At 37.5% G+C, this 20,246-nt stretch overlaps 1 protein-coding gene and 1 pseudogene across 2 annotated transcripts in view; both read left to right on the forward strand.

The window, feature by feature from the left end:
• Positions 1–1,561, forward strand: part of LOC109055236 (cytochrome P450 2K1-like) — a 42,264-nt gene extending 40,703 nt beyond the window's left edge. Inside the window, exons 6-9 of one of the 2 annotated variants that reach the window (XM_042717601.1) lie at positions 361–502; positions 591–775; positions 869–1,010; positions 1,091–1,561. In XM_042717601.1, the coding sequence (XP_042573535.1) occupies positions 361–502; positions 591–775; positions 869–1,010; positions 1,091–1,278 (657 nt within the window). In that variant the 3' untranslated portion in view covers positions 1,279–1,561. The remainder of the gene's footprint in view (positions 1–360; positions 503–590; positions 776–868; positions 1,011–1,090) is intronic. The other variant, XM_042717598.1, reaches the window with a different exon arrangement.
• Positions 1,562–1,917: 356 nt separating this feature from the next.
• Positions 1,918–20,246, forward strand: part of LOC109092647 — a 48,279-nt pseudogene continuing 29,950 nt past the window's right edge.

Here is a 20,246-nt window from a genome sequence, read left to right on the forward strand (position 1 = left end):
AAGGGAATGGGAGATGACACTCTGATTGGTTTATTGTATGTTTCAGCCAAAAAACACCCATTACTCATTAAGAGAACAGGGACAACTCGTTTAGATCATGCGCCTGGGCTCGCCGATCATTTTCCCGTCGTTAAAGTAACAAAAATGCATTCGGACACGCCCTGAGTACACTTGCGCTGTGCACTTTAGATCATTAAAATAGGGCCCCATATGCTTGCAATAGTTTTTATTTTGAATATATACAGTTTAGTTGAACATTTTGAATGAATTATAATAAATTAAGTACTTTGCAACATTTAGTTTTACTCATTATTTTAGTAAAAATAATAATTTTGTGCTTTGTGGATTTGGACTTGTCAGCAATCCGGCAAGAAGGACTCATACTTTCACCATGAGAATCTTCTCATGACGGTAGGAAATCTGTTTGTCGCTGGTACTGACACCACAGGAACGACTCTGCGCTGGGGTTTGATGCTTATGGCCAAATACCCTCATATACAGGGTAAAAACACAATAATATGAAGAGTATTTCCTCAATGCTGAATTCAATTGTGTCCAAAGGAACAAATATGTGTTGTATTTGTGTGCAGATCGAGTTCAGGAGGAGATTGACAGATTGATCGGTGGACGTCAGCCAGTGGTGGAAGACAGAAAGAAATTACCATATACAGATGCTGTGATTCATGAAACCCAGAGACTGGCAAACATAATACCCTTGAATCTCCCGCATATGACCAGCTGTGACGTTACCTTCAATGGATACTTCATCAAGAAGGTCAGAGAGAAGAAGGAATCGTTAAGTGACCAAGTGAATTATAATATATGTAAAAAATATATTTATATTTGGTCTTTTCTCTCTATTTTTTAGGGCACCACTGTAGTACCTCTGCTGACGTCTGTTTTGAAGGATCCAAACGAATGGGAAAAACCAAACAGCTTTTACCCAGAACACTTCCTTGATGAGAAGGGCCAGTTTGTGAAGAGAGATGCTTTCATTCCCTTTTCTGCAGGTACGGTGAAATCTAAACACCCAGTATTTTAAAGAAATAAACATTTGAATTGTAATTAAACACATTTTTTCCTCTCTCAGGCCGCAGGGTGTGTCTTGGAGAGAGTTTGGCCAGGATGGAGCTCTTCCTGTTCTTCACCTCCCTCCTTCAGAGCTACCGCTTCACAACTCCACCTGGAGTGTCTGGAGATGAGCTGGATCTCAAAGGAGTAGTCGGAATAACGTTGAATCCATCTCCACACAAGCTGTGTGCGATCAGACGCTCCTGATACTTGACAATCAAAACAAATGATGACTTATTTTAAGTTAGAACTGTCATGATTTTGCTTGATCTGAGTAAATGCACAAAATGTTAGTTTGCAAACATCTTCAAAAAACTTGATGAGAAATGTGTAAAACCACTTCACACTTTTTTATTTCTGCTGTTTTTGGCATAACTCGTCTGCATGTGTTGTATTTGTTAATTTTTGTACTTGTTGTGCTGTAAAAATTTTGTAGTAAAAAAAGGTAGTTGAACAAAAGTTTCTCAATCATTTTCTTAAACATGTTAACACACAAAAATATCTTAACCACTTAAGATAAGACTACATTTAGTTATATTAATGTGTATAAGAATAATATTGCTAATGAGATAAACTTAAAGGTATATTTTCTGATTATATATATATATATAATTTTTTTTCACTTAATATAATTTTCCTTCTCACTTATCTTCTCACTTGTCTATGAAAATAAATAAATAAATGCTTTTCCACCCTTTGCCATTTGCCAGATCTTGGGCATTTTTATTTATTTATTACCGACAACAAAATTTGCTGTACAAAAGCCTTGTCAATATTTTTTCAGACCTGTTAATTTAAGAAAAAATAAAATCACTACAGTACAGTAAATATTTTAAAATAGATAATTGGATGAAAGAGCTGTGCTAATCTAATCTGGGATTTGAAATTTACAGTTGTATACTTCAAAAATAGGTTTAAAAATATAATTTTGAACTGTTGCTTTAACTGTAATCAACTGTACATCTACAACAACACTGCATTTTTTGACAGACTCCTCCTCCAAGACCAAATGTAGGAACACATATGCTACATTTGAACTGCACAAGCCTCAAGGTCTTCTGGGTATTGTTCTGTGAACATGGCTCCCATGGAGACCCTTCTTCAGGTTTCCAGCACAGGAACATTAATCTGCTGCTTGCTTCTGCTCTTAGCTGTTTATCTCCTGTCCTTCAGGTCTCAGGGAGATGAAAATGAAACCCCAGGGCCAAAACCATTGCCACTTTTGGGAAATCTGCCAATGTTGGATGTCAACAAACCATATTTGAGCCTGTGTGAGGTAAGTATGAATGAGATCAGTCCTTTTGACCAACCAGTTCAGCTTTGCTTCGATCGGATTGTTGAAAAACCTGCCTGACGAGTTCTTAGTTCTTAAATAGCACAATTCTGGTTTTCACAGAAAGAAAATATATGATAGTTCAACCAGAAATGACAATTCTGTCTTCATTTACTCACCCTTGTGTCTTTCCAAACACGTATGACTCCTTTGTTCCATGGAACACAGAGGATATTTTGAACTTGCAAAAAATTGACTTACATTGTATGGACAATATATATAAAGAGTTAGGTTCCAAAATCCATTTTGATTAATTTGAGTAAAAATGTGTTTTCTTTACCAAGAAAGTGTAAAGATGAAAACCACTATTTTCTGTTTCAAACTTTCACATAGCATATTTAGGTCATAATGACATTAAAAATTAAAATCCAGGTTTTGATTTTCAAAGATTTATTATAAAATTGTATAATTTTTTTTCCTCCCCAAAATGCAATAAATCAATGAAGCTAAAATTAAAAAAATAAAAAATAAAATATAAAAATATAAAATATATAAATAAAATGTAAAATAATAAAAAATATATAATTTATAAAATATAAAAATAAATCCAGGCTAAAATCAAACATCACAAAAACTAACAATTGAACATACATCAGCTTGATAACAACTACCTTAAATGACCATAACCATATTTCGGAAAATTGTATTGGAAGTGTAATTTATTTTTTTATTTTGTATCCATACATATATAAAAGAGTACGGATGTGTGAAAATAATTTTTGTGGTAAGCTACATTATGCCGCAAATGCTGTACATTGAGCTGAACTTGCACTGAACCCAGAATATACCCTTCATCAATCAAATTTTTTTTTTTTTTTGGTTAACAGGCATTTAGCGTTTTCACTGTTCTGTGTGTGGCTATGTTTGAGCATGTCTTGTGCTTAGAAAGTGAAATTTAAAGTGTGATGTGTGTTCAGGTTGGGTTCAGGAGGAGATTGACCAGATGATCGGTGGACGGCAACCGCTATCAGAGGACAGGAAGAACTTACCATATACAGACGCTGTGATCCACGAAACCCAGAGATTTGCTAACATAGCCCCCATAAGTATCCCACATATGACCAGCTGTGATGTTCACTTCAATGGATACTTCATCAAGAAGGTTAGCGTATTGTTAAATAATATAAAAAACAGAAACAATTCCAAATACAAATGCAGTTTTCACCTACATTACCCCATTCCACAAAAGTAAAATAATAGTAAAAATAAATAAAAATGAACATGCATACATTTTCAAATGCACAAAATATTCACCTTTTTGTGAGAAACATTAAGATGCTATGTTTTTCCTTGAGCAGGGCACATGTGTATTTCCTCTTCTACATTCTGTGCCGTGCAGACACTCCAGGTTTCCCCACCGAGAATGAAGCGACTTAATCTCAGGCCCCTGGGAGGACACGGCCGGCCAGTCCGGATGAGTTCGGGACTCCAGCCAGCCCCTCATCTTCACCAAAACTCGGTCATTCGCCTTCTGTTGCCTCAGCTGCTTGGTGGTGAACGGCCCCCCATCTCCACCACTGTCACCCGGCCCTGCTGCCGCAGACGATGGCCCCAGACCTTGTTCTTCCTGGCGAGCAAAATACCGACACTCGTCAGCAAGGCTTGGACGTCTGGAGAGGGCATCAGCATTGGCATGCTGCTGCCCTGGTCGGTGCTGAACCTCGAAGTCGTACTCTTGGAGGATCTCCAGCCACCTTGCCACCTGACCCTCTGGCTGGCAGAAGTTCAGCATCCAGGTGAGGCTAGCGTGGTCGGTCCTCAGTGTGAACCTTGTGCCCAGGAGGTAGGGCCTCAAGTGCCAGACCGCCAGGACCACCGCTAGCAACTCCCGCCGGGTGACGCAGTAGTTTCTTTCTGAACGACTGAGGTTGCAGCTATAGTAGGCCACCACTCGCTTTCCAGTCTCCCCCTTCTGGGAGAGTATGGCCCGACCCCCATGTTACTGGCATCAGTGTGCACAAGGAAAGGTTGGTTGGAATCAGGGTAGGCCAGGACAGGAGCATCTATGAGAATGTTTTTTATAGCTGCACTACGGATGGCTGTCAGGACCTCCCGTAAGTTGTGGACATCCTGGTCAAAGTCTCTGGCATTTACCAACAGATCATCCAAATAGACCACACAGCGGGTGTGGGAAATGTCTTTAAGGACCTGCTCCATTAGCCTCTCAAAGGTGGCTGGGGCATTACTCAGTCCAGAGGGTATCACCTTACACTACCACAGTCCTTGCCCTATGGTAAATGCAGTTTTGGGCCGGGCCTCTGATGCCAGCTCCACTTGCCAACACCCACTGCGCAAGTCCAAAGAGCTGAACAAACAGGATCCAGCTTCATAATCCAACGCATTGTCAATGTGCAGCAGCGGGTGAGCGGGTGACCAAAGTCTCTCAATAGGCATTGTAGCTGCTCCTGCTTTGGCACACTCAGATGCTCAAGAACACAGTTCAGGTACAGTCCTTTGGCAAGCCTGCAGCGCCCCACAGTAGGGCAGTTGTTGAGGGGTGCCAAGGAATGGGGTGAGGACCTGAAGCGCAGGACCCTCCAAAGCGAGGGCCAAGTGAGTCGCGGTCTCCTAGTGTCTCCATCCATTGTGGAGAGTGGCCAGATCGACCTAGGCCATGTAGAGCTCAAGGGGCATCAACCCGCTGCATAGTGGCAGCTTAGTGGGCGATCGTGTGAGGAGGCCTGACCGCCCATTGATTTGGAGTGTCGGTGTGACGGCTGGAGGTTCATTCTGCCCATGCCCAGGAGAGCGGTACACTGTCCGGGGAATGCTGGCTCCATCAGGCCGGTGCGGAGGCCTGTTCCTCTGCGTCGTTTCCTTCGTCAGGTGCTCTGGCTAGATGCTGTTCTCTCTGAGGGCACACTCTAATTAAGTTGGCTTGAGAAAGCCAACTTACTGAAATCCTATTTAAACTTCTTCTTCTTCTTCTTCTTCTACAGTATCTATCTATCATCTATCTACAGTATCTATCTTCAAACTTTTTCTATCTATCTATCTTCAAACTTGTTCTATCTATCTATCTATCTATCTATCTATCTATCTATCTATCTATCTATCTATCTATCCTAGCAACATGCTAATAATGTTAGAAACATGTTAGTCGAATGCTAATCATGCTAGAAACATGTTAACGACATGCTAGTCGCATTCTAGTCATGCTAGAAACATGCTAGCAACATGCTAGTCGCATGTTAGTCATGCTAGAAACATGCTAGCAACATGCTAATCATGCTAGAAAAATACTAGCAACATGCTAGTCATGCTAACAAAATGCTAGAAACATGCTAGCAACATGCTAGTCGAATGCTAATCATGCTAGAAACATGCTAGCAACATGTTATTAATGCTAGAAACATGGTAGCAACATGCTAGTCATGCTAACAACATGCTAGAAACATGCTAGCAACATGCTAGTCGCATGTTAATCATGTTAGAAACATGCTAGCGACATGCTAGCAACATGCTAATCATGCTAGAAACATGCTAGCGACATGCTAGCAACATGCTAATCATGTTATCAACATGCTAGCAACATGTTAGCAACATGCTAATCATGCTAGCAAAATGCTAATAATGCTAGAAACATACTAACGACATGCTAGCAACATGCTAGTCGCATGCTAGTCATGCCAAAAATGCTAGCAACATGATAATAATGCTAGAAACATGCTATCAACATGCTAGTCATGCTAACAACATGCTAGTAACTTGTTAATCATGCTAGAAACATGCTTGCAGCATGCTAATCATGTTATCAACATGCTAGTAACTTGTTAATCATGCTAGAAACATGCTAGCAGCATGCTAATCATGTTATCAACATGCTAACGACATGCTAACAACATGCTAATTATGCTATCAACATGCTAGCAACATGCTAATCATGCAAGCAACATGCTAATTATGCTAGAAACATGCTAGCGACATGCTAGTAACTTGCTAATCATGCTAATGGTATGTTAGATACATTGCTAATCATGCTAAGTACATGCTATTTTTTTAATGGTTGGACACTTTTTATTTCACTTCTTTTGGACTGATGCATGCAACCCGCTGAGTGCCATCAAACAGCTTGAAAGATCAATTTCTTTCTTTCTTTGTTTCTTTCTTTCTTTCTAATGAATCTTTCTTTCTAACTAATATATCTTTCTTTCTTTCAACTAATCTATCAATCTAACTTTAAACTACTTTAAACTTCGAACTACTTTAAACTTCTAACTTCTTTAAACTTCTTCAAACTTTCTGGTCAGGCTTTCTCAAGCCAACTTAAAGTTTGTCTCAACAAACTTTTTTTTCTAGTTTGCCTATACTTTGCTCCATAACGGCATCTTCTGAACGGCCTGAATCCCACTTCTGACACCACTGTAACAACTAGAGTTGTGACGTTAGCGAACAAACTGATTCTTTTGAACGGCTCATAAACATGAACGATGGGAGCCGAGTCGCAGCTGGAGGGGAGCCGTTCTTTCTGTCGTTCTTTTTTTTCCTATGCGTGTTTCACACAGATGCACACAAATGAGCTCCTCCGCGAGACAGAACAGTTATAGGGGGAGGGGCGCACCCAGAGCAGGCCAACCCTTTATAGCGTGATGATATTAGTTATTAGTTGTGCACGCATCCTTCACGTGAGTACTCTTGTATAGAAATTTTTCACTAAAAGCTGTTTTGCACAGACATTCATTGCAGCCCACTTTGTTATTGTTCATTGACTTGAAGGGGCTGATGTCATATTTGCAAAGTTTACAGTAGTAATAGTATGTAGTATGTAGACATTTCCATTTTATTTATTCTAATTTTATCTACTTTAAATATTTTTTTGTTTTCTATCAAAATGTTCTTGTGTGATAACAATGTTCTTGTGTGGAAGTGTTTGTAGTAAAAGCTGTTTTGCACAGAAATTCATTGCAGCCGGCTTTGTTTTTGATGTTTATTTGTGAGTAGGTATTGCATGAATAACATAAGTCAATGTAGCTTTACACACACACACACACACACACACACACACACACACACACACATACACACACACACACACACTTTGTACTAAAGGTAAATCCAAAATAGTGATGTCACTGTCTAAGCAGAGGGATTTGTGCAACCCTATGGAATGTAGTCCACACATAACAAATGAGGTAATAATCAATATTTCAGAATAATTCAAACTCAGATATTGGTGTGTGATATCTGAGTTTTAATTATTTGACTACAAATCTCACCTCATCATTCCTCCCAGTGATTATTTCCAGAATAAACTGAGATGCCCCCAAGCTGGCTTCTTAAAACTGACTAAATATTTCCTCTTTGAAAGGAATGGATCGCGAAGATCCGGATCCCCTCAAAGAGCCATAAATCCCATCACTAGTAACAACTTGTTCTATAGACCCCTTAAAAGTTTGTAAACATTGCAACGTCTCCGGGTGGGCGGGGCTTAGCTGGAGGCAAAAAGAGGCGCGGACGCAATGTTAGGAGTGATTTATTAAAAATGGATGCAGAAGAAGGTTCGGAACTGTCCGAATATGTACAGTCACTGACTCTGCGGGACCGTGACAAAAAAAATCATAATAAAAAAGTGGGAGTTAGCATACATTTATCAATTAATTCAGTTGATCACTCAAAATATAATGACGAGTGGATAACATTACAGTAGCCTAATTTATTTATTTATTTATTTTTAGCTAAGCCTGGTGTAGTTCTTGTATCTTGTTCTCATTGGAAACATTTTAACCAGGTTTTGGATATTTCCTAGACAACATATGAATTACTTTCGGGTGGTCTGGGGAATTTTGTCAAGGCTTATTGTCTAATGTAACCTTTCGCTGGGCTAACTATGATTAGCAATGTGGATTATTTTAAGAGACCATTCAAAGGATGGCACACACATCTTTTGCTGTATGTTTGTTTAACATTTAAGCTAGCTAGTGCGCTGAAGGTTGGCGACTTTTCACCTATAAAACATACACTTGCTGATTTGTACTAGATAAAACCATCACACCAGTACATATGCATAGATTATTTTACCTAATATGAAGTGTGCACTGCAAACACTAGCATTATTTATGATCGTCTCTGTCTAGTCTATACGCCGTATCTGCATTCAACCACAATTGTCTTCTTGATTTCTGTGAAGGAATGTCGGCCGGGATCCGGTGAAACTTTAGTTTTGAACCAAAAGTGCTGTTCCCTTCTATTCTGGCAGCAAAAAACACAACAAGACGACATTTTAAAGACAAAACCTCAAACTTTTAGCGCGCCTGCTATGAGTTCTTCCTTATGTTTTGCCTCCAGCTAGAGCGGTGACGTCACAGTGACGTAGGCGATTAAGGGGTCTATAGAACGTGGGCTGACTGGAGCTAAGCTAAGCTACTACACTGTGGCTAAGCTAATTGCTAGTGGGTGCTAGTATCTAAGCGTCACATCTGTTTACTTTGGCTAGCGGAAAGTGCGAGCAGTTGTGTCCTACACACCGCATGACCCTAAGTGTGTTTGTGAGCAAAAACCCAGACAAAACCAGCCAACAGGAGGCAGTACTGTCTTCTTTCTCTTTTTATTCTGAACACAAAATAAGAACTTATACAGACAAGGCCATATCACAAGTCCCTCCCCTAAACATCTCTCTCCATGATGGTGACATCCATACTTTTAAATAACTGGGCATTAAATGAACCAAACCAACCCAAACTAACTTGAACATAAACACGTAACACTGCTAACACAAAAACCCAACCATTTTGCTTAATTAACACATAAATTAACTCTAAACAAATACCCATAATGCACCTGGATACTAGCGCTGACTGCTGGGTCATTACAATATATTCGAAAGCTCACTTTTTTTTCAGTGGTCATATATTTGACCAAAATAAGTATGTCATCTATTTTAAGTTTCACTTTGCAAGTTCTTTGCTTTTTCTCATATCAGTTACTACTAGTGACAGATCAGTGCATGCGTATGTTGTGTAAATTTGTTTCACAGTTGTCCAAGAAATACGGATCAGTGTTCACAGTGCATTTTGGACCCAAGAAGGTTGTGGTTTTGGCAGGATACAAGACAGTTAAACAAGCACTTGTGAACCAGGCAGAAACATTTGGGGAAAAAGACATTACATATTCCAGGATTTCAATCAGCTTGACACAACATGACACAGCATGATGTGCACTTATGAATCACTGCTGAAGCTTGAGCTTAATCATTGGAAACACTGACATTTTTGACAACTTTTCCATTCTGGCTCAGTTGTTCTATTCTTGTTAGTGGATAAGTAAATGTTTAATATAAAAAAACTATATGAAGTAGTATATGAAGTAGTTCTGTTGGACAAGATCAGTCATCCTCTCTGGTGAGTTATAAATACAAACCATGTTTCTCCACAGGAATCGTCTTTGTTAATGGTGACAGCTGGAATGCTGAGTGAGGAGAAAATAGTGGATGAAGCGCATTACCTGCGGGAGGTGTTTGACAAGTTTCAAGGTAGGACAACTGCCTGTGTGAATGACAAATGTTTCTAAATTTTATATTTCTTATAGTGATATTGTTTTCTAAATATCGCTCTATATTTCTTCTTGGTTTGCGTATGTATTGCAGGTAAACCATTTGACACGACACAGCCGGTGAATTATGCTGTCTCCAGCATTATCTCAGCTATTGTTTATGGGAAACGATTTGAATACGAGGACCCAAAGTTTCAGGTTATGGAGGACAAGGCAAACAAGAACATCTGCATGCTTGGATCTGTTGTGATACAGGTACTTGCCAGTGTTTTTGGTGCAGTTCCATGCAGTTTAATTTAGTATTAAAAGAGCCAGAATGAAAGTTTTTATGACGTCCAATATCGACGTCTACAGGACGTCTCTAGAAGGTTAAAATTGAATTCAGATGTGGTCATTTCTGGACGTATTTTCAACGTCTTATAAGGTCTCATTTAGATGTCATTTATACTGTTTCTGAACAAAATAAACACTCTTAGGCTGCATTCAATTACATTTCATGTTTATTTCAATGCAATTTCTTTTTGTACTTGTAAATAAACTTAAAGAAACAGTGTGTTCAAACAAAAACCATGAAAATAATTTTCACTCATTACACAGTGGATTACAACTAACAACAAACAATTTAGTTTAGATGGGTCCACACATTATGTTTACCTGCTGGAGCTGAACTTTTTCATTTTTATTTCAACTGCAATTAGCATAAAATTCTTAAAGATGGTATTCTTTATTCATGCAATAGTCAAGTGTTCATGAGCCCGAATATTATCTGCATGCACAATAATAATAATAATAATAATAAAAACACAATATGCTACATAATAATAGTAATAAACAGAATTAATCTTTCGTCTTCGTGATTGTTTGCGCCATCACGTTTACGTCTTTTTTTTTTCCCCTCACGTTTACTTCACTCACATAACATCATGTTAACGCCCCTAGTGGCGAGCGCACGTTTAAATACACTCTATTTCACCCAGTTTAAATCTATGTGTTAAATATTTATTATTGAAAAGGAAATATTTCAATCTAATTATCTATTTAAATTTATTAAACTTTAATATATTTTAATATATTTAACTTTAATTAACTATATTTAATTTATAGATCTAATACAGATGTAAACTGCTGTTTCTGTCAATGCTCCAGTGAAAAATAGCACAAACCACACCATAAATAAATCCATAAGTAAGATTTTATATGGTCACATTACGTAATTATATATATATATATATATATAAATGTTTAATGTTTTTAAACATTTATATATTACATCATTTTAACACCTAAATGTTTCAGAAGAGTATAGGGTACATGTGATATTTAAATCAGAAATCAAAGGATTGCTTTGTTGTGTTTATATGTATATTTAAAAAAATTTATGTAGATTTCCTGAACCTGTTCTGTTCTGCACGTTGTAGAGACGTCCAAGAAAATCCTTAGCCCGACGGTCAAATTTTGAACCTCATATCGACGTCCAAGGGACATACAAGTAAAGTGGTATAGGAATTAATGCTTCATTTTTGGCCAGCAATAGCTTAAACTTTCACCGCTGGTGTTTGGTTTTCATTTTTTGACTATTCATTTATATGCATGTTTCGTGATACTGGATCTTTTAGCCTCATCCTGAGGATGAAGTGTGTGTTTGTGCTTCATGCAGGAATCTGGAGAAAAAGAATCACATTTCCACGAGCAGAATCTGCTCATTACGGTGTCAAACCTTTTTGCTGCTGGCACAGACACGACCGGCACGACGGTGCGCTGGGGTCTGGTGTTTGTTGCTAATTGCCATATTACATAATGTAAGAGGTCAGAAATGAGGGAGGTTAGGAAAATACACATTTCTCATCATATTTGTCTTAAATCATAATGAGAGATGGGGTCACGTGATGCAGCTGAGCTAGAAGGACGCGTTCCTGGATGCTCTCCAAGTCTTTATTCTTAAAACACTCTTAGCCCTTCAAAAAAGAAAAACTACTCTTTTTTTCTGATTTATCTACCGCGTAATGGATCTGAGATCTAGAAATAAGCAAACTAACTCGACGAGTGCACATACTTCTTCGTGCGAAAAGGAAGACCAACAACAAGAAGCTAGCATCAGCAAGATGGCGCACGGAAAAGCACAACCTACTGTGGACGCTCTTATACTTCAAGACATACGAAGTGGGAACCTGGTCCTTTCCAACAAACTGGATACCAAAACGGCATAGATTAACGAATCCATATCGGGGTTAAAGTCTATGCTTGATAATCTGACATCACGCGTCACTGAAGAGGAAGATCGCATCGGGGCAGCGGAGGATCATGTCGCCAAGCTGGATTCGCAAGTGATCAAGTTGACTAAGGACAATAAATATTTGATGGAGAAAATTGAGTCACTTGAGAACTACAGCAGACGCAATAATATCCGCGTTCTTAACATGCGTGAAGGCTGTGAGGGGAGTGACCCGGTCACTTTTTTCGCCAATTGGCTTCCGACGGTATTGGGTCATTGGCACATCGAACGCTCGCACCAAGACCACCCGTGGTGTTGATACGCCTGCTGAAATACCAGGATCGGGAGAAGATACTTCGTACGGCAGCAAAATTATCTAGGGAAAGCAACGTCCCATATTGTATGAGAACTCACCGGTGATGTTTTCTCCTGATCTGAGTGCAACTTGGTGAAGCGCTGAAAGGAATATAATTGGGTAAAAAAAGAGCTGAAGTCCAAAGGTATTAAGTTTGCATTACTTTATCCTGCTACTCTGAGGGTAACGCTCTCAGATGGGAAAAAGAAAACATTTAAAACGCCAAGAGAAGTGGTAGCGTTTGTGAGAGAGAACACTTGAAAACTGAAGAGAAGTGTAAACAAGCAACCTGATGCATCTTCTTAATCTTAGCCATTGTGCAAACTGAAGACACCACAATTTTACGACATTGTTCCATGTTCACCTACTTGAATGGTTACCTTATTATGGTCAGTTCTACGTTAGAGTGTTTTATATAATATTCTATATTATATAGGGGAGAGCCCCTGGGGGGCAGAAGACCTTAGATTTAAGTTAGATTAGTTGTTCACGGATACAAGACCTTTCTAGATGAAGGGAGGTGTGCCACACTTTTTGAAGATGGCACTAGGGGGTTCTATTGGTTGTTTTTGGGGTAGTTTTCTTTTTTGTTTGGGTGCTCCATTTATTTGTTGCTTACAAGCTTACATATGCTCTGCTTATGGTAATATTATGAGAGGTCGAATAAAGCTCATAAATAGAAAAGAACGTAGTGGATAGAGTATTGAAATTTGTCAGTTTTAATGTTAAAGGATCGAATGGGCCGATTAAAAGAAAAAGGGTTTTGACATATCTTAAAAAGTTAAAAGTAGATTTAGTTTTCCTACAAGAAACTCACCTCACTGCGCAGGAACATAAAAAATTAAAGAGAGAATGGGTGGGGCAGGTAGTGTCATCCTCATTCAATTCAAGAGCCAGAGGGGTAGCCATCTTAATAAATAAAAATACACCTTTGGAAGTACTTGATACTGATATTGACTCCTCAGGACGCTATGTTTTTGTTAGTTGTAGAATATTCTCAGAACAATGGTCACTCCTAAATTTATATGCACCTAATTATGATGATGAATTGTTCATGCAAAATATGTTTCTAAAGGCTGCAGGGGGACAACAAAATATACTTATAGGAGGGGACTTCAACTTTTGCTTAGATCCTATAATGGACAAATCAACAAAGACCATTTCAAATTCAAAAGCAGCCAAGACCACTCAAACATATATGAAAGATCTAAATTTTATAGACATTTGGAGGCGGATGCACCCTCAGACCCGGGATTATTCCTTTTATTCATGCCCTCATAAATCCCATACTAGAATCGATTTATTCCTATTATCCACCCAATTATTCCATAGAGTATTAGACTCTGAATATTTATCCAGAACGTTATTGGATCATTCGCCACTGACTTTGTCCATTTTGTTTCCAGATAAACCCAAAACACCATATAGGTGGCGTTTAATCCCACTCTCCTACAAAGAACTGACTTTTGCACATTCATAAAAGTTGTTTTGTGAAACAAACTGTGCTTCCTCTCCCGATAGCTTTATCTTATGGGATACGCTGAAAGCCTATCTGAGAGGGCAAATAATCTCCTATACAAAAGGCCTGAAAAAGCAACACATAGAAGATACTGACAAATTACAAAAAGAAATCTTATTCCTAGAAAAAGATTATCAAAAAAATGGTTCTTCTGACACGTATCAATCCTTAGTTCAGAAAAAAGTCCAATACAACACATTAGACACTTACAAAATTAAAAGAGCCATTTTAAGAACTAGACAGAGGTATTATGAATTGGGAGAGAAAGCACATAAAATATTATCCTGGCAACTGAAGGCAGAGGAAAACGCTAGAAGTATTAAAGCTTTTCAAACTGAACGGGCTCTATCTCGTATAGTCCAACAGAAATTAATGATACATTTAACCACTTTTATTCAAATTTGTACAAGTCAGAGTTAAAGATTTGACCCATATAGACAATTTTCTATCTAGAATCGAACTACAAAAAATTAGTGAAGAAGATAAAAAAAAATTGGACCTCCCCTTCACGCAGGCAGAAATTATAAAAGCCCTCAATTCACTTCAGTCTAATAAATCCCCAGGAGAGGATGGTTTCCCACCTGAATTCTATAAGGAATTTAAAGATTTACTCACCCCACTGATTATGGATGTAATAAACCTTTCATCTAAGACGCATAGGCTTCCCGAATCCTTCACGACCGCTATAATTACAGTTATATTAAAAAAAGATAAAGATCCACTAAAATGTGCCTCTTACAGGCCTATTTCACTACTGAACTCAGATTATAAATTGATTTCTAAAGTGTTAGCAAATAGGCTTAGCCTGGTATTACCAAAAATAATTAATCCAAAACTTCATCCAAAAACGACTATCTGCCAATAACTTAAGTCGATTTTTCAATATAATTCATTTAGCAAAATCAAGGCCAGACCACACAATGGCTGTGACGTTAGACGCCGAAAAAGCCTTTGATAGACCCTTCTCACTCTCTCACTCGATTACAGGATTTATTAGATACCTATAGTACTGTTTCAGGATACAAAGTAAACTATGATAGAAGTGAAATAATCCCCTTAACAACATTTAATTATCATGCATATCAAGGTGCATCCGCATTCAAATGGGCCCCAACTGGAATAAAATATCTTGGTATAGTTGTGGATAATAACTTAAAAAATCTTTATAGATTGAATTATTGTCAAATACTTAAAAAAATTGAGGAAGATCTGCGTAGATGGATTAGTCTCCCCATCACTTTGATCGGGAGAATTAATTGCATTAAAATGAACATTCTACCAAGATGCAGTATCTTTTTCAATCATTGGCTATTCCATTACCTTCCATTACCCCAAAACTTTTTCAAAACTCTTAATAAAAATATAAGACAGTTAATTTGGAACAACAAGGTACCAAGGATATCTTTGGAGAAATTAACATGGAACTATCAGTCAGGGGGACTACAATTACCCAATTTTAGAAAATATTTTTATTTTTTTTTATTTTCTTATTCTACTTGTTCTTCTGTTTTGTTTTTGTTTTTGTAAACTGAAAAGCTGAAAATAAAGTATTCCAAAAAAATCATAATGAGAGATCTCACTGATATTAACACTCTGTGTGCTTTATATGTTCTCACACTGGTCATAGATTGGGTTTAGGTGGAGACTGCCCAGGTACTTGCTGGCCGTGAACCTGTTTCAGAGGACAGAAAGAACTTTCCATATACTGTACAAACACTGTAATCCATGAAATTCAGAGACTGGCTAAAATTGTACCCATGAGTCTCCCTCATATGACCAGCTGTGACGTTACCATCAATGGATGTTTCATCAAGAAGGTTAGTCCTTCTTATGTGATATATTATTTGTTTTTTCTTTACAACACATTGCTAAGTTAAACCCATCAGTTTTTTAAAAATAATTTCTAGATAATTTTTAAGGCTCAGTCTGTTCAAGTTTGTGTTCTTTACTTTCTTATTTTTTTTTTACTTCCCAAGCATGCAGTTGTAGAAAACATTGTAGAAACCACATCTAAAATAATAATACAAAAATAATATTGTTACCAAAACATGATGTACAGTTTGTTTATTTGAATTACAAAAATGATCAGTAAATTTGCAGAAAATGTACATAGTATTTTTGAATATATCTAATTTTATTCAACAATATCAATTGTTCAAATGTTTCTCTGTGAAAATCACTTCTAGGTCAGTTTTGATTAGGTTGCCTTAAAAATGTGATTATAACCCAGAGTTATATAGTTAACTAAAACTGTAAAATATAAAAGTAAAGACAGATTAAAAATATTAATAAAGACTATAATATTATCTTAATGATACTAAAATAACACAGAATATATATATATATATATATATATATATATATATATATATATATATGGGAGTCAGACTCTCTAACCATTAGGCCACGACTTCCCCACGTATTTTATTTGCCTTTTTAAAAGGTCTTTATGATTTTTTATTCATTTCTTATTTCATTTTTAATTTTATTTTTTTAGTACTTCAACTTTACTAAATTAAGATTTGAAATGTTGCCTTGGCAAATAACTGATTCAGAAGTGATTTCAAAAAACATATCATTATTTAATTTAAACAATATATATATATATATATATATATAATATATATATATATATATATATATATATATATATATATATATATATATATATATATATATATATATATTGTTTAAATTAAATAATGATATTTTTTTTAAATCACTTCTGAATTCTAGGGGACATGTGTTCTACAGCTGCTGACGTCTGTGCTGAGGGATGAGAATGAGTGGAAGAAACCAAACACCTTCAACCTTCAACACTTTCTAGATAAGAAGGGTCAGCTGAAGAAACGAGACGCCTTCTTGCCTTCTCAGCTGGTATCATGTTTGGACTTTGACATTAGACCTGAACCTGATGCCAGTGGTTTGATTGCCTTTGAGTATTTTTAAAGAGATATTTTTGATTTGCCATGATCCCAATGGGCCTACGGTGGCCAAGAAGGGCAAAACAGATTACAATTATGAAAATAAAAAAACAAATTACAAACACAAATCTAAAAAACAAAATAATTCAGAAAACACAACAACAATTCAGAAAACATTATAACAAATCAGAAAACACAATGACAAATTCGAAAACAAAACAAGTCAGAAAACACAACGACAAATCGGTCAAACCGGAAGAGGTAGGTATAGTTTGAGACAGCGCCATTGGTTTAGGATTACTCACCACTGACTGGACGAGACATCTGTCAATCAAACTATACAGAAATAACCAGCTGAAAAACAGCAGTTGTGGTAGAAAGTTCGGAGATGGTCTTAAAGTAGCTCGGGTTAAATGTATTGTATGAATTGTGCTTACTATGCAATAAAACATACCAAATATCTAGTTACACTTTGTGCAAATTATCTGCCCTATTGGCATTTTTGCATTGGTATTTTGTCAGCTCCAGTGGTGCAGATGGTTAAGTGTTTGCCCTTAGCATTTTGACGTGACCGACCCGGGTTCAATCACACCTTTTGCCAAACTTTTTTTTTCTCCCTTTTCAAATTTCGTGTTAACAATGGATTTTATTTACACTAAGTGAAAATAGCAGTATTTTTTAGCAATATGTTATTTACACTAAGTGCAAATACCTATTTACACTATGTCAAAATAGCAGGCTTTTCTGCTATGTATACTACTTGTTGCAAATAGTGGAAATTATCTGCACTTCAGTATTGCAGTACATTATGTTATGTGTGTTTAAATTTTATTGTTTGTGTGGGTGTATTTGTGTTGGGAGGGAAGAAAATGTCCACGATGTTATTTTAGTCTCCGCTTCCAGTGCTTTTAGTCTCACTACACACTAATTGTATGTATGTTGTGTTCTACTTTATTGGAATGTACAGACCGACGAGGGTAGGCTTCAGCTTAAGTAATGTCACTGGCTTCCTGAAGTAAAAGTAAAAGGTGTGAGAAAATCTAATATACTCCTCCCTCCTCTGGTCTAATAAAGTAGCTGAGACGCCCCTACTCCTTGACAGCTCTAAACAAAAAATACAATGAGGTAAGTATGAAAATTAAACAATATTTATTATCTGTGTCTTTTCTTCTTTCTTGTAATCAAGTGTTAATTAAGGGTTAATAAAATAAAATAGAGTAAATAAAATAAATAAAAAAATGTATGGTCTTTGTGTTTTCTTTCAAACCCAGTACAACCCAATCACTTTCAATGTAAAAAACTCTAAACTTTTTTACTTGTACAAAGATAAACCCCACTTCAAAATAAAAATAAAAAAAACACTTTTCTAAACACCACTTATGATGAATTTTAAGTTTTCAAAATGATCAACTTCGAATGATCAGACAATCACATTTGAGGAGAAAAACAACATCAATATATACGATGCAATTTCACATCTGGAAGAGCACTCACGTGAAATGTCCCTTTATGTACTCACTCAGTTCACTTTAGGTTCTGTGATTCAACCGAACTCTCACAGTTCAAAGTTCCTCGGATCAAAAATATAAAAAAAATAAGGAATTGAGATGAGTTGTCTTGACGTAGCGTGCGTTGAAATTATCTTGAGATTTCGTAGCAATGTCACTCAAGCTCAATGAAATGTCCCACAAAAAAATGAATCAAAAATGAGTCGAAAGCGAATGAATCAAACTGAGGTGAATCAAAAATGAAATGAACCAACAGGGATGTATTAAACTGCGATACACCACTGAGATGTCAAACTGAGATGTCGTTGGATGGCAGGGTAACACAAAATAGTCTTAAACTCAAATCTTCTGGAAGCCAAACCCCCCCCCCTGATGTTCAGCACCAACTGCAGACAGCAATTTGCATCTCACGTGCGATAACACGTGCCGAACACAAAAATGCGCGTGACCAAACTTCCTGAAACGTTAGTTTGTACGAGTGCTTCTCAATCAAGATGGAAAAAGTCCAAAACTTAAACAAAAATGTGGAGGAAGAAAAAAAATAAAATCTCTTCAATCGTCACTAATCAAGCTAAACTTGTAAGTTAAATACACTCACAGTTCTTGTAGCCTTCACAAACATTACTGCGTCACTCCAGCAGTCCAACGCAATGCGATTCACAGATCAAAACTCACAAAAAAACTACGAAACGCGGGACACAGCTCACAAAAATTACTTGATGTTGTCCTTTATTCGATCTAAGCCCCGATTAACTTTCGTTTAAGTCACTTTATCGGACGAGCTTCTCAAATACAACACTCACTTTTTCTGTGTGTCACACATACACCCGCGTTCTTCTTCTCCTCGCTGACTCTCATCGCCGAAAACCAATCCGCCCGTCAAAATAAAAGTCCCCCAAAATAATAATGATTTTTTTAGATAATATACACCCGTTACATTCCCCCCTGCTAAACCCTGCCATGCCATCGACATCTCCAGCAGGCTCATCTCTGAAACACAAAAAAAAACATATTAGGAAGACATCACATTGTACATGACTTTTTCTCCCAATACCTTAAAAGTTACAGAACTTTCTAGACTCTTATTTCAGAATGTAATCATCCTTATACCTTACAGGCAATCTACCCTGGGTTTCCCTCTTCGAACGTCTAAGATCAGGTACCCCACTAGTGTCAGCCTCTGAAATATCAGTGTCTTCAGATTCCCCATCTTGACCTGTGTCTACTCTCTCACTCCCAGCTACATTACCCTCTTCACATACCACTCCACCCTCAGCTTCCCCAGGTAAGCACGTTTTTGGTAAGTGTGTAGTATATGGAATGTAAACAATGTCTTGTGAGTCTGAGTCTGACAATTCTTTTCCTCTTCTTGCATGTGTAACCTGCCTTGTGGGTGAGGGGAAAGTACAGTGTCTCAACTGATCTCTGTGAACGACCTTTGTGGAACCTCCCTGCTCAGGACGTACAGTAAAGACTGGTAAACCTGCATGATTTTGCTGCATTACCAAATATGGTACAGACTCCCACTTATCTTGAATTTTGTTACGTCCTCTAAACTTGTGGTTACGCAACAATACTCTGTCACCAGGTCTAATGAGCGCTCCTGAGGCCTTGCGGTCATAGACCCTCTTCCTTCTCCAGGTTTTGTGGTTCCAGTGAAATCTGTAAGCTTATGATCTCTTGGAATATAGATCGTTGCTGGGGTTGCACGAGTGGATGCTTGCTGTTCCATTACTGCTCTGGCCAGTGACAGGGCTTCTCGCTGTTCCGTTCTGGCATGATCCAATGCCCCAGCTTGCTCCGCTAACCTCTTCTGCATTTCAGCAAACTCCTTCT

The sequence above is a fragment of the Cyprinus carpio genome, chromosome A3, assembly GCF_018340385.1.
Source record: "Cyprinus carpio isolate SPL01 chromosome A3, ASM1834038v1, whole genome shotgun sequence".
NCBI classification, from domain to species: Eukaryota; Metazoa; Chordata; class Actinopteri; order Cypriniformes; family Cyprinidae; genus Cyprinus; species Cyprinus carpio.